This window comes from Mchenga conophoros, linkage group LG3 (genome assembly GCF_057382185.1).
Source record: "Mchenga conophoros isolate Kocher_MC1m ecotype Shallow Benthic linkage group LG3, M_conophoros_male_GT1.1, whole genome shotgun sequence".
Lineage (NCBI taxonomy): Eukaryota > Metazoa > Chordata > Actinopteri > Cichliformes > Cichlidae > Mchenga > Mchenga conophoros.
This window is the reverse complement of record NC_140528.1, coordinates 36,561,904-36,577,751: the sequence shown is the minus strand read 5'-3', so window position 1 is coordinate 36,577,751 and position 15,848 is coordinate 36,561,904. Positions and strand designations below refer to the sequence as shown.

The 15,848-nt window shown below is 42.9% G+C and overlaps 2 protein-coding genes across 2 annotated transcripts in view; both read left to right on the top strand.

Moving 5' to 3' along the window:
• LOC146578426 (T-cell surface protein tactile-like) overlaps positions 1–15,848 on the top strand; it is a 553,052-nt gene that overhangs the window by 288,656 nt on the left and 248,548 nt on the right. The gene's annotated exons all lie outside the window — the stretch shown is intronic.
• On the top strand, positions 4,446–6,303 carry LOC146578448 (nuclear factor 7, ovary-like). The gene is made up of 2 exons (XM_085268682.1): positions 4,446–4,576; positions 4,678–6,303. Exon 2 carries the CDS (start codon positions 4,695–4,697, stop codon positions 6,084–6,086), a length of 1,392 nt encoding a protein of 463 aa, XP_085124808.1. The 5' UTR covers positions 4,446–4,576; positions 4,678–4,694; the 3' UTR covers positions 6,087–6,303.

The following is a 15,848-nucleotide window of genomic DNA, read 5'->3' as shown; positions in this document are numbered from 1 at the left end:
GATCTTTCAGCTTCTCGGTGTCCACAGAGTTTAACTTAAAAAGTTTGTTTCTGCCGATGTCGAGAAGAAGTGTTCGGGCATATCCTCGCTTGCACACAGATAGACGCGACAAAGACTTACAAAAACACTGCAACTTACAGGACGAAAAACACGAAAAAGTAGTTTGTTCGGGAGAGAGAGAAGCCGCTGCGTGTGCACGCGCCGCCATGTTGGATCAAAAAATGCTCGTGTATACCTCTCTTCTTGTGGACATCCTCAATAACAGGAAGTGGTGTCCCTGTGATAGTTTGGGCATTGTTGGCGGCTGCAGTGCCTTGCGGTCAGCAACAGAGCAGTTCCGATACCAGACTGTGACACAGTTGGTCAGGATGCTCTCTATCGCACACCAGTAGAAGTTTGCCAGTATGTCAGTAGACAGGTGGTTCTGCTACAATGTCTTCAAGACAAAGAGGCACTGATGGTTGACAGATACAATTATTTCATGGTGAGACCTGAAGGAGTCAACTGTGCCAAAATGAATTAATTAAATACACCATTAAATAATTATTTAAATGTGTCAATAATTAATTAAATGTGTCATTAATTAATTAAATGTGGCAATATTTAATTAAATGTGTCATTAATGAATTAAATGTGGCAATAATTAATTACATGTGTCGTAAATATTTATGTAATTAATTAATTATTGACACATTTAATTAATTATTTAATGGTGTATTTAATTAATTCATTATGGCAGTCCTGGCCCTGCGGCTGTCTTCAAGAATTTATTTTATCTGTCAGCCTCACCCATCAGGTGGCCAAGTCAGGGGGTGGGGTTCACACTGATCGAGTCATAACCATTGCTTTTGCCTGGTGGCCGTTGTTCAGTGGGTACTCCCAGTGGAAATGCTCCCACCCCCCCGCCACCCCCCCCCCCTCTTTCCTCCTTGTATAAAAAAATGTTAAATGTTAGTTTTAATTCAAAATTAATGCTTAACAAAGTTTAACACAAATGAACACCAGATAACAAAGAAAACGAATGGTTAAGCCTAACATGCTCAAGTGAGACATTAAACTTTACTAAAACTATGCAGTTATGAAACTTAACTTTAACCTCAGCCAAACCGATTTGCTCAATTGTAAATAAAACAGCAAAGTAAACATGACCCAACAGACAAAACCTGAGTGAATTATGTCCTGTGTTTAATCACTGAGAGCTAAAACTCAGCGGAGGTTTTAAAGCTGTGTGCCAGTGATCGGATATCAGCCGCTGATAAAGTTGGTCCGTGGTTCGAGTACTCTAGTTTTCTCAGTGTCCATCACCTCCTTTTAAATCTCGTTTGTCATCTTTAACACAGGTCAGTCACTCTGAATGAAACACAAGCTCCAGCAGCTCTGTGCTCAGGAAACAAACTACATTTACTTATCTTGTGCAGAATATTGTGCCGAAATTACGTTATATCAAGCTGCAGCTGCCCACGTTAAACTGTGGCTATCACCAGGTAACGTGGGCGTCTTTCCTGAATTAGCAGCAGGTGTTAAACAGCTGACAGGTGAGGAGGATGTATGCAGATAAACTGAGGGTCTGTCAAGCTGATCGCTGGTATCGTGAGCAAAATGTCGGCTCGTTATTTAAGTTACAGAAGCACAGAGACACAAGACCAGGCAGAAAGAGACAACCGTCACGTGAAAATGAGAATCTGCGGATGCCACATGTGGAACACACAATTCTAACCGGTTAACGTAAAAAACAGTTCGAACATCGGAGCTGTGAGCTCAGTACACTGTCAGCTGACTGTTATCGGAGCTAGCAACATCTGGGAAAACATCGGAGGAGTTTTGCAAACATGCTCTATGTTGACAACCTGATCAGATATGTAAAGATTACACCACTACACATTATTAAAGTATAGTTTGTGACAGAAAAACAGGGTATTTTAAAACTGTATTTACAGTTTAGAGTAGGGCTGGGCGATATGGCCTAAAATTCATATCGCGATATATTGTTTTCTTCTGTATAACGTATTTTCCACAGTATAAGGCACACTTAAAATCCTTTAACCCTAGAACACTATCACTATAAATAGTAACACAATCACTAATGCCGGGTGATTTTTACCCGATATAATATAGCCAATAAAAAGTAATCAAATATATCAAAATATGACAACACATGACAAATTAGAGTGGTCTTCTTTTACTTTCAACTGTGCCATGTCTAACAAAATGAAAAAAAAAACAAACCTAAAACAAAATAATGACTCTGGAAAGATGGTCTTTGGTCCACCCATTCCTGGGACATTTGAGACTTCCCTGGTGAAGGCACAGGCTCCTCGACACGCAAACAGCTGCAGGAGAGAGAAATCATGTAAATGTATTTGCTCGGGTGTAAATCACCCAGCGATAGTGTTCTAGGGTTCATTTTCTCAAGAATCGAGAGTGTGCCTTATGTATGAATTCTGGTTGTGCTTACTGACCTCGAACCGATTTTGGCTGCAGAAATCTGTTAAAAATGTTTTAGTACAACTTTGGTAAGCCGCACTGCTTGATGGATTGTCAGAGCATTACGGCTGCTGTAGTGAGGAGCTTCGCGGAGTAATCTGGGTCCAAAACTCCGTCCATTCAGGTCCCAAAGTCAAAAGAACACTAAGAGTTAAAAACGGTCTAAATTCTTTAATCTTTAATAAAATGATCAGCGTTGCTGCTTTACCAGGTGTAACAATTACGTTTAACATCCAGGCATCCATGAAAGCATAATTTATTAAATTTAACGGAGTTAGAAGTGAACAGGAAGTTAGCTCGCTAGTTTCCACCTAAACATTTCATACCATGTTCTGACTGAGAGATTTTTGAAACTAATTAAAATGTACAGCTCTGCTAACACTTCCAACATAAATAAACACAGAAAACTAAACAGCAGTGGTGTTTGCAGGGTTACTGAAGTTGGACTACCTGGTATATAATGTTGTGCTACGTGATTGCTAGCGACACAGCTATGTTAGCATAACATTAGCACAGTGAAGCTGGAGGATGAACGCCAACTTTTTTTCCACTCGATAAAAGTTAACGTGAGGGATCCAAGTGGTCAGGGACAAATGCAATCGCATAGCAGGATGCTATACACAGGCCAAACTTTGGTCAGGAGAACAACTGAGATTATTCATCCACAATACGAGGTTAGTTATTAATATACTGCAACAACATGGGAATAGAGCAGCTGTGAGAGAATTCAACATTAATGAATCAATGTTACGGAAGTGGAGGAAGCGCATGTGAAATGCACTACACACAGGTACACACACACACACAGGTCTTTGTCTCCAGATGCCACATTTATTTTTGGGGGTTTTTTTTTGTGGTTATGACCGACAGTCTGACAGCTGTCGGTCCCAGCTGATTTCCCTCTTCCCTCCGCTCCTCTCCGTCTCACTATAAAAAGGGTAAGGAAACCATCATCAGTCCAAATCGCCATCAGCTGTTCTCACCTTCGTCTCCAGCACCGCCCCGTTGAGCTCACTGCACCACTCCTCCCCTGCAGCCGCGCCCGGGACCACAACTCCGCCACAGCACAGTTTTTGGCTTTCACTCACACTAAAACATGCATTTTGCTGCACTCTTTACACTCAGGGCTCTAAAAGTAAAATTTGAAGATTTGAAGTGAGACACACGACTGAAGGTCCATAGTGGGTCAACACAATGATTTTATTAAAACACATATATGTGGTGAAGATGAGCTCTGCAAAACATCAGCCTCGATCTCCCCAGAACAATAGTTGGGGTGTGATACTTGTAGATATGATGACCATGATGACATGCGTCACTGCAGATGCATGTTCCAGTAAGTCCAGCCTGGACATATTCTAAAAAAGAACAGCTCCTTCCTGTACCACCCGCCAGATGGATCCTGTTATTACACTCTTCTGGGCTTATCAGAACGAAACTGTCACGTATGCAGGTACACAACATTTGCAGTCAGTTCACTCAGGCAGACTATGTGTCTGTGTTTTAACCTCAGTGCATGACCCCCCTCTATGTCACCTGTTATCAGGCAAACTTCAATGCAGCAGGCTGCTGAATGCACACAGGCAATATGTAAATTGTACTGTAAACATGTAGGCAATTCTTTCAATAGCTGTACTTTGCTCCATAGATCGGCCAGACGTCGCGCTGCCCGTAGCTTCGAACCACTAATTAACTTGGCCGAGCTTCAACTCTTTACTTATGCCATATGTGTATAACATGATTACAGTTGCACCTGCAATGAAAGATTATTATGTGCTTATGCTAACACCTGAAATACAGACTTTAATGTAACAACAGTTTCAATAAATGTGTCAATGAAATGATAATGATAAATCATAAGTGATGCAACAATAATAATAATAATGATTATTAATAGTAGCAGTAAAATAATATTTCATCCCGACACCAGGAAACAGGAAGTTCTTTGTCCTCAGTAAAGAGAGACGCACAGACGATCAGACTGAGCTCAGACCAAACTAGCAGCTTCCTCTGAGTGAGTCCAGCTACAGGAGAGAAAAGTGGAAAACTCCAACACTGCTGCTTCAAGCTGCTGACGCTCCACACACTGAATGTGAGTTTGAGCAAAAACACGACTCAAAGCAAGTTTCAGTGAAGGTGGTAGAGGAGGGAGGGGAGCCAGGACTGACTGTACTTCCTGTCTGCTGTTTCCAGCTTCACTCACAGACTCAATGGCTTCCAGATCAGAGGAGGATCTCTGCTGTCCGGTCTGTCAGGAGGTCTTCAGAGATCCTGTTCTTCTGTCATGTAGCCACAGCTTCTGTAAAGACTGTCTGAAGAGATGGTGGAGAGAGAGACCAACACACGAGTGTCCAGTTTGTAAGAGAAGATCTTCAAAGGATGATCCACCTTTAAACCGAGCTTTAAAGAACCTGTGTGAGTCGTTCTTACAGGAGAGAGATCAGAGAGCTTCAGAGGCTCTCTGCAGTCTGCACTCTGAGAAACTCAAACTCTTCTGTCTGGACCATCAGCAGCCAGTGTGTCACATCTGCAGAGACTCAGAAAAACACACCAATCACAGATTCAGACCCATCGATGAAGCTGCACAACAACACAAGAAGGAACTTCAGGAAACTCTGGAGCCCTTAAAGAAGAAGTTAAAGGTTTGTGAAGAAGTTCAAGTGAAGTTTGATCAAACAGCAGAACACATTAAGGTCCAGGCCCGACACACAGAGAGGCAGATTAAGGAGCAGTTTAAGAAGCTTCACCAGTTTCTAGCAGAGGAAGAGGAGGCCAGGCTGGCTGCACTGAGGGAGGAAGAGGAGCAGAAGAGTGGGATGATGAAGGAGAAGATGGAGGCTCTGAGCAGAGAGATAGCAGCTCTTTCAGACACAGTCAGAGCCACAGAGGAAGAGCTGAGAGCTGAAGACGTCTCATTCCTGCACAACTACAAGGCTGCAGTGGAAAGAGTCCAGCGCTGCCCCCTGCTGGATGATCCACAGCTGCCCTCAGGAGCTCTGATAGACCAGGCCAAACACCTGGGCAACCTGACCTTCAACATCTGGAACAACATGAAGGACATGGTCTCCTACACTCCTCTCATCCTGGACCCAAACACTGCTCATCCAGAACTCATCCTGTCTGAAGATCTGACCAGTGTGAGAGGAGGAGGAGAGAGGCAGCAGCTTCCTGATAATCCAGAGAGGATTGATTATTACTGCTCTGTCCTGGGCTCTGAGGGCTTTAACTCAGGGGCTCACCGCTGGGATGTTGATGTTGGAGACAGTACATGGTGGAGACTGGGTGTGTTAGCAGAGTCTGTGCAGAGGAAGGGATACATGCTGTCTGGATTATGGAGAATAGGGTTCTATGAAGGTGAATACTCAGCACTCTCACCATCAGCTGGTGTCACTGCTCTCTCAGTAGAGAAGAAGCTCCAGAGGATCAGAGTGAATCTGGACTGGAACAGAGGAAAGCTGTCGTTCTCTGATCCTGATACTAACACACACATACACACCTTCACACACACTTTCACTCACAGGATGTTTCCATACATTAACACTAATGATAAAGTGAAGGTGTGTCCGTTGAAGGTGTCAGTGTCAGTGCAGCAGATGAGTTGAGGATGATGATGTTTCTAATGTTGTTTCCTGTCAGTGAGTTGAAGCTGTTAAACTGCAGCTGTCCTCCTGCTGCCTCGTTGTTCCAAAGCTCTTTGTTTCTCTTTTAGTTTCACTCTTTCTTTCTGTTTCTGCTGTCCACCTTTTCACATGGAAAATCATTTCACTGTTTCTCACTGAATGACTCCCCAAACTAGATTTGAAATTCTATCAAGTTTCTAATCATTCCAAGTGATTCATGTTTCTATTTGATGTGTAAATGGAGATGATTTAGTTTGCTGGGATATGGACTGACATGTGTTGAATGGGAGGAGCAGTTTGTTGTTGTCTTCTTGTCTGTTTATGACAACAATAAATATGTTGTTGAAACAATGATTCATGTTTAACTCCATATATGAAATGTTTCTGATCTTTGAATTCTGTTTGATTAAAGACTTTCTTCATGACACAAATGAGATTTCAGTGTATTAATAGAACTAAATAAGCTCAGAGTTGAAAGGCTGGAGTATTATGTACGTGCTTCACTGTCAGGATCTTCAGGGGGATTCAAAGGGAAACATCAAACTGCTGTAATGAGATAAACTAGTTGGGCTGAACACACTTATCTGTAGTTTGTCTCCATCCAGGATCATCAGAATATAATGAACATGTGTGAAGAGCCACAAAATGCTGCTGCCCTCTCAGCATGATGAGCTCCAGCCTTTGTTAGCAGGACAACAGGAAACATGAGACAACTTTCAGAGACAGTAACCAACTGTGGCCACAAGATGGCAGCAGCTGATCTGAGATCCTTTATTGGACAGAAGGACTCTGCTCTGTGACATCATCAGAGAGACGGCCTTCACTCTGATAGATCTGACGTCATGTCTGCACTGCGATGATGAAAGCTGATAAACACATTGTTATTGATCCATGAAATCACCTCTGTCCTCTCAAGTGTAGCTGTTTACAGAGCTGAAGAAGTCCTTCATCATCAAAACAGACAAACATGTGTTTCCTGTATTAAGTGACGTCATCCTCACTCTGACCTCTTACATACATTCTGCTCAGTTTTCCTGCTGTAAGAAATAAACTGTGTGAAAATAGAAATGCAGGGAAACATCCATTAATCACAGCTGAGCCGTTTGTTTCTGACTCACATTCAATGAGGCTTCAGGTGTAAATACCTCAGAAGTGTTTGTGAGTTCAGTAGAAGCAGACCCAGTCGACCATCATGGCCTCCACAGCACTACACAATGCAACAGAAAGGCCTTCATCATCTGCTGAACCACCTCTGAACCACGACGCTCTCCCTGCATCTAAAAGCTGTTAGTCAGGATGAGATGCTGCTGTGATCGCTCACAATTTACCTGTGAGACCTTTGTAAATATTGTCTTTGTTTCTGGAGGAAACACCTTTAGTCTGTTTGTATTTGGAGTGCAGATCTGGGCGTCCATCACTGTAACCTGCACACGTTTAGTTATTGAGTGTAGTTGATGTTTGGCAGCATTTTATAAGTGACAGTTCATGAACGGTGAAGGAACAGAGGACGCCTGACCATCCTACCTGTGTCAGTAAGAAGACTTTCATCACAACTTCACAACTTAACACAACTGAAACCTGAATCCAGTGTTGCATAGTTTACTAACAGTGTGTGCTGACACTGAAGTTAGCAGTTTGTTTCCTAAGAGCTGCTGGGACAAACCACAGTGACCGGCTACAGAGTTTAGTTAAGGTGGTTCTAACATGTGACCTGTTGAATTATTTACAGGGATTTATTTTTCATTTAAAGCATCATTTGTGACGTTTTTATGAAGTTTACTTCTTTTATGTTCTTTGTGTAACGTTTAGATTTTCTTCTCTTGTGTTTTAACTCTTCAGGTTTCCTGTAACAGAGATTTAAACCACCGTTTTCTGATGGTGCTGCACTGGGACATAGACACTGCCACTTTATTAGGCACACCTTGCTGACTGCAGGTTATAACCCCTGCTGGAAACATCCCCACAGATTTGGATCCTTGTTGCCATGACAGCACCACACAGCTGCTCCAGATGCTGCAGGATGCTGGTCAGGGCTCTAACAGTGAAACTTTACTGAAAGTAAGAAACCTGAGAGGAAATAAACTTTGACTTTAGTAAGCTGAGCTCTGAAGCTGTGATGGAGCTCAGTCGGTGTGAAGGCGGCTGCTGTGGGGGAACATTGCTGATGGGCCTTCTTGATCAGGCTGGAGGTGTTAATTGACAGATTCTCAGAGATGTGGTTCCCCAAGAACTTAAGCTGGAGACTCGTTCAACAGCTGTGCTATTTATGTAGGAATATCAGGGAAAATCCTCATGTTTATGCACCGTTTTGTGTGTTAGAGCATTCTTCCAGTGAAGGAGTTTAGGCTTGAGGTGAAGAGAAAGATGATGATGTCGAAACAACAAAACAATACAACAACAGTCACCTCAAGGCACTTTTTATTGTGAGCTGAGAGGCGAGTTACACCCTGGACAGGTCTGCAGTCTGTCACAGGGCTAGCACAGGGTGATGGACAACGGTTCAAACTCACATCTACACCTATGGGAAATTTAGAATCATCAATTAAGGTAACCTGGATTGGACTCTCCCTTACTTGTGTTAAGAAAAATCCTACATTAGTACCAAGAGAGTGTTGGCCAATAGAAAAAGAAAAAAAAAAAACCCAATTAAGCAGCTGAGTGATGTGTTATCAGTAACACTGGGCCTGTGTGTGACAGACTCAGGGCTTGCTTTGCTGAGACTTGTCTTTAACATAGATTACCACATTATGTTTACACAGTATGTTTTCCTTCCTGCAGGGTCTCCTTCACAATAAAAGCTGTTTTGCATCAATTTGGATTGCAACACCTTTATTTTGAAACCAGGAGAGGAAGTTTTATAGACATGATTGCTACCATGTGGCAAACTAGCTGTGGAGGAAAGCAGTGAGCCTCTACAAAAGCCAGTGTCATGCAGGCCAAGAACCAAACAACCTTGATTGAAAATGACTCAGCCGTTATTTGATTTGATATACCTTTATTAGTCCCACAAGGGGGAATTTCATTATTGATCCAGACGTCCAAGAAAGGCAACTTCCATCTAAGTAGGCTGGTTGTGATAGATGGCGAGCCAACCACTTTGAGGACGATCCACCCCAAAGAAGATACACACCCACACACTCATACATTCCAATTACACTCAGAAGGACCTTTAAAGTTGCCAACTTAACTCTAAATTCTTAAAGGGCCCCAATGAGTACTTTTATTTTGTTTAAGTGTGCACACTATTTATTTTATTTTATACTTTTTCTGTACAAATTGGACAAATATCTGTTATACCTTGTAACAATACAAGCTGCCATCACCAGTGTGTGAATGACTGGTTGTGTAAAGCGCTTTGGGGTCCTTAGGGACTAAAGAAGCGCTATATAAATACAGGCCATTTATCATTTTACAACAGAGGATACTCAAAAGTTACCATTGTGTCCAGGTCATTATTGCTGCTCAATACTTTAGCTCCATACGAATTTGGTATCTTGTGATACTGGCCAGGGCCTCATTACGGGTCCAAGTAGTTATTGTGGTGTAATTCACCTTTATACCTTAAAGTTGGTTACAGTCAGGTCATAAATCCGTCTTTTACGTCACTGACACAAGACAGATGCCAATTATCAGCGCCGGAGAAGACATCGTGAACATTTCCTGGCCATTCAGTGTAGATGTCAGTGAAACTGATGGAAAGACAAAGCTCAAGAAACGTGAACATTTTATTTGTACTGTATAATCTGTAGATTCTGACAGAAATATGCAACTATCCTTTGAAGCACCGCTCCTCTAAAACAGCAATAAGGATAATTATTAGGCCATTCGTAAATAACAAAGTAAATTTATAACTTAAAACAAAATTGGGAAACGTAAAGTCCGAAACAAGTCTTCATATTAGCCCTTTAAAGCCGGTCGGAGCGGGCACGCTCCGTTTTGCGTAGCTATTTTTAAATCCCGTTAGCACTGCAACCACGTAAGCTAGCGCAACATTTTTTTTTGCATATGAAACCGGAGGAGTTGTACTTACATCTTATGCCATCAGCTTGTCCTCGGTCACAGTTTCCTTCCACATAAAGCTTTGCAAAAACTGCATAAAAAGCACTTGCAGCAACAAAACCATAATATTCCAGAAACACATTTTGCCGACCTGATCAGCTGTTCATAACACTTCCTATGTTGGACTAGACGTCAGCGTGAACTATTGCATGTCCGCCATTACCTGCCCGAAACCGGAAGTGACGTCATTTTCACGGAAATGTAGTTTTTTACCATCAGGGCCTCATGAGCTTATACTGGTGTTTTTAAAAGTTATGTTTGACTTCATGACTTTCTGTGTTGTTTCTGGGATGCTTAGAAGTCAAATTGCACTGCTGGAAATAGTTTGTTTTGATGCATATGCTGCTTTTCTGCAAATTTGCATTATAATATTTATTTTTGTTTTTCCTGCAGTGTATAAAAATTGGTGTATTTCAAAAATAAAACTATGAAGACACTCAAAATAAATTTCCTGTGGTGGGAAACTAGTTTGTGCAACTTTTTTGTATTTACAGTTTTGAGGGTTAAGCCTCTTAAATTTCTCTAACTAGAAATATATGTTAAAAAAACAAAAGCGATTTTCAATTGTTTTGTAGTTTATTGCACTTTTTTGCAATTTATGTAATTACTGTGCACTTAATGCAACATTGTCTCTGGTGGAGTTGGCTGGTGAGCGACACCCAGCCTCTGGGGAGGCCCTAGAGCAGGGGTGCCCAATCCCGGTCCTCGAGAGCTACTATCCTGCAGCTTTTAGATGCATCCCTACTCCAACACAGCTGCATCAAATGGTTTGATCTCTTCAGCATGCCATCATGTTTGGCAAAGGCCTGATAACAAGCCATTCATTTGATTCAGGTGTGTGGGAACAAGGATGCATCTAAAAGCTGCAGGACAGTAGCTCTCGACGACCGGGATTGGGCACCCCTGCCCTAGAGGGAGCAATTGTCTCAGAGATGTCCAGCTTAAGAGAACCAGCAAAAGTTTATATGAAGTGTGTTCCCTGCTTGTAATGCGGCGGTGAGGATGAAGACTGAATGAATGAGTGAGTAGGCTGCTGAGCTAGTGGCGACTGAACTGAGGGCAGAAGAAACAGTCTTTGAAGCAGTGGCCATAGAAACACCACTAGCATTTTCAGTGGAAACACAGAAAATGGCCCCAGAATAAATCGTCCTTGTTTCTGGCAACGCAGAAACAGTGTCCCTCTCACTCACCACTGCCGGTGGCTTACATGTCCCGACATCCGGCTGTGGGGTGCTACGCCGACGGCGGGAACGTCGCTTTCTTTTCGGAGACGGCTCCGACGGGCCGGGTAATCCCTCGTCCGGCGGTTCGGACGGCACGTACTCCGTGGAAACGAGCGGGCGAGCGGTAGCGGCGGGGGGGTGAAGGTGGAGTTCGTGGAGGATGAAGTTTTGTACCAGCGGGTGCAGTGAGTCCAATAGCCAGGGATAATCGGAAATAAGCTGTTGTAGCCTGGCTTCCAGAATGTAGAGAAACGTTTCTTCCTCATGCTCTAACCACAGGTTGATTAATTTTGAAGCTGAGTCCGTTATGAAATTCCGAAGCTCTGTGGGTGGGGTGACTGCCGCTGGATCCATATCTGGCTGGTCCGTACTGTCACGGCGAGTGACAAGAGCCGTGTGGAAGAAATGAAGGAGGGTCCAAATGCAGGCAGTCGTGAAGGTGTGAAGGTGGTTTATTGAATAAACGGCAAAGGGAAAGTGGCAAACGAAGACAAACTATAGTGGAAAACAACTGAACTACAGCGCAGAAACCAGAACAGGAACATGAAGGACGGCGAGCAGAGGCAGACGATGGTAGACAGCAGGGAACACATGGATGAAACATGGTGGATACACAGACGGACCAGCAACTACAATGACAGAGGACACGACTTAAATACACACAGAGAAACACAGGGGAATTACACACAGGTGGTGGACACAGCTGGGAATATTCAACCAGACGAGACAGAGGTAAAACTGAACACACTCGCATGAGACGCAGACCTTCACAATAAAACAGGAAACGAGAACACTACACCAAGACGCACACCTGACACTGAGAGACAGACAGACAGAGAATGACACATGGAACCTGAACTAAACTAAACGTGAGATACAACCGAGAACAAATCCTTAAACATGAATAAACAGAAACATAGAATTCTAATCATCATCATTATAATAATAATACTCATAGCGCCCAAAACCAAACCAATCATTCAAAAATAAACTAAAAATCGAAACTGACCCAGAACCGTGAAAGACATATTATTAAAATGTGGGCTATAATGGTTGTATTGATGTATAGCAACTTGAAATGCTCCCAAAAATGGCACTACAGCATGTAACAATATAATATAAGCTCTGGTGGACTTGGTTCTATGGTAGGTCTTAAAGGGTTAAGGGCCATCAGTCAAACAATACTGTTTGGTCTGGGTCTAAGCATGTTGTGTGTGATGTCTTCTTTTGCTTTGAGGGCCGTGAACAGTTCACACTAGAGTGCGTTTGGTGTCACATTTTATTTGTAGTGTGAACAACCGGACAAAAAAAATCGGATTCGATCAAAAAAACGGAATTAAGCATTATGACCTGCAGTGGGACCGTAGCCTTAGACACCTTTATCCAAAACTCACTGGGTGTAGTAAATCAGTAATTAAACTCAGGTAACCCCTGAAGACTACTGCATTGCCACTGCAAGGTGACAAGTAAATTGGTCGACTGCTTGTCCAGTGAGAGCAGCAAACTCCAGGAAAGACCAATGAATGAATCAATAAGCACAGGAGACCAGTTCAATTATAGCAGAGAGAGGAACCACCAGTAATCAACCTGCAATGGTTAATTACTGCACTGGTGTTAGGTACTAACTTGCATGTTAGTACCTAACACCAGTGCAACAGAACGAGGAAGAGATAATATACAGGGTGACACTGTGAGCTGATCGGCCACAGTAGCAAAATAGCAACAGTAACACTGATGCTGTCTATGTGGGCCTGTGTATGTATTGATTTAACTTTCATATTGTCAGGGTCCTGGGACTGAGCGGCCCAGGGTCCCTGAGCAGTTATGTATTATATTATTATTATTGTTGTGTATTTTGGTGTTGCTCCCCCTTCCCTGTGCTTGTGTATATGTGTGTGTGGGTGGCTGAGCACTTGTTTATAGGCGGCGTCAGGCCTGGAGGGTGTGGCCCTGCAAGGGGACTGGCCACACCTGAAGCAACACACCTGCTGCTGATCAGGCCTCGTCGGGGGAGCTACTTAAGACAGTCTTGGAGCTCCCACCGACGCGGGATCATTGCTTGAGACTCCACGTTAGTCTTCTGTTCAGTTGAGTTAGTGTGTGTATATGCCCGCAGTTGTATGTGTCCTGACGGCTGCGTCTATTGTTTCCAGCAGGAGGAGCGTGGAAGACACGAGAGCAGCGAGCACCGGGGGGTGCTGACACGGGAGCGGAGAGCACAGAGACACGGACTATTCACGGGGAGACACGACACGGGAGTCTGGGAAAACACGGGGATTTATTGTTACCTTGTTGCACACTGTAAATAAACACACTGTTTATACATAGAGCACCGCGCCTGGTTCCTCCTTCCCCACACATCCCCACGGTCTGCCAGCCAGACCGTGACACATATAGATCTTGATGAAGACTGACATCTATGACTCTGACTTTAAATCTCACCCAAAAGCCAGAGGGGCCTCTGCCACTGCTGTGCCAGCAACATCCTGCAAAATGTGTGTTTTAGTAAAAAAAGACAGATATAAGGATCAAGATGAAGATGAAGATGGGGCTGGTGTGGGTGGTTTAGATGGCTGACTGATGCAGTTAAAATAGAAGATAACATCAAACTGTTATGGTCTGGAGTCTAGTGACTCCGTGGTTATGTTTGTGTTTATTAATATTCACAATTTTAACTTGTTTCCTGGTTATTTGTTAATTATTTCCAGTGTTAGGTGTTCTCTCTGCATCTCTTGTGTTTCTTGTGTTGTGTCTAGTGTCCCTGGTTTGATGTTCGTCCTTATTTTACTTTGACAGTCCTGTGCCCTGCATCAGTGTATTGTTTTGCTTCTTCCTGCTCGTGTCTGATTTGTGTCAGCTGTGTCTCCCTCCCATTTCCTCATTTTCCCTTTGTGCATATTTATTATGTGTGTTTACCTCTGTTCTTCATCTCCATCTGTGTTTCCTTCATGTTTCATGTCTCATTACTTTGTAGTGTTGTGTAAAGCCAATAATAAAGGCTAGCTTTTTTTTTAACATACACCTTCACACCATTTTGTGTGTGCTTGGGTCCTCATTCTCATCATGAGGTCATCTGAGAAAAATGGCATATATCACAACTGATCAGAAAATTTCATGCCTGTATTAGAAACATGTTGGCCCTATTTAGCAGGGAAGACAAGCAGGAAATAAGTCAGAGTGCCTGTTAGTGGTGTGATCACTGTGTGTTTCCTGATGTGCAGCAATACTGTTAAACCAGATGGGCATAACTACTGAAGCAGCTTTACTTGCTCACTGAAAACTGCAGAAACAGAGGTGAGTCTTGCTGGTTGATCATCCTTAAATTGTTTGAACTTCTACATATTTCATGCTTAGCTTAAAAGATCACTGTTAGTGACTACTGACACCCGGAATAGAAATACTCTACACAGCTGCATCAGCATTACAAGTGGCCTCTGCCAATGTGCAAAATCTAAGATCTAATAAACTAATATCTAATATTTGGTATTTTGTGAGGAAATCACTTTCCTCTTCTTGGCATGCTTTCTGATGATCATAAATATTTGGATACAACTTTTGTTTACACTTCTGGGTGAAACACAAATGAAATGCCAGTATGAAACTTTGTCCAACATATGTGACTACTTAACACCTACTTGCTCCGATTCCGTATGTGAAAGTATCATCTGTATAGACACGCTTTATATATCATCACACAGACTGTGCAGCAATCCCATGTTACAAGCTCTTGATAAGAAGAACATGTTGTAGACCTGGACATATGCAGACAGGATTATAACCAGTTATATGTTGTTATACATGATACCTTGTAATGCTCAGAGTAAAGAATTGTCTTGGTCCATGTTGAAATGATTGTTACGATTAGACTCGTGAGAGGAAGTGATTCATTTTTGCTTCCATAAATATAAACTGTACATGAAAGATGACATCACTAATGATTTCTATACTTGCATGTTAAGCTCTCAACTTTGCTTTTAATGCTGCAAGACTGTAGGGTGCATCATATAGAAAGCAAACTGAGACAACTGTTGTGAACTGAATTTAGTCAAACTGTCAGCAAACTCCCCCAGAAAGCTCCATGTATTAAAATTACTGTCTTAAAAAGAGATGCAGTAGAGTTCAAAAGAATATTTAAAATTAGTTTGACTTTCTCTCAGTGAATCGCTACCTTATCATGTTGGAGGGGTTTGTGTGTCCCAGGGATCCCAGGGGCTATGTTGTCTGGGGGCTTTTGCCCCCTGTTAGGGTCTCCCATGGCAAATTGGTCCTATGTGAGGGACCAGACAAAGAGCGATTCAGAAGACCCTTATGAAGAGAACATCGAGGGAACAGTTTACCCTGCCCGGGATAGGGTTACCGGGGCCCCGCCCTAGAGCCAGACCCGGGGAGGGTGCCCGAGGGCGAGCGTCTGATGGCCGGGCCTTAGGACAGCCCGAAGAGGAGACATGGGCCCATCCTCCCG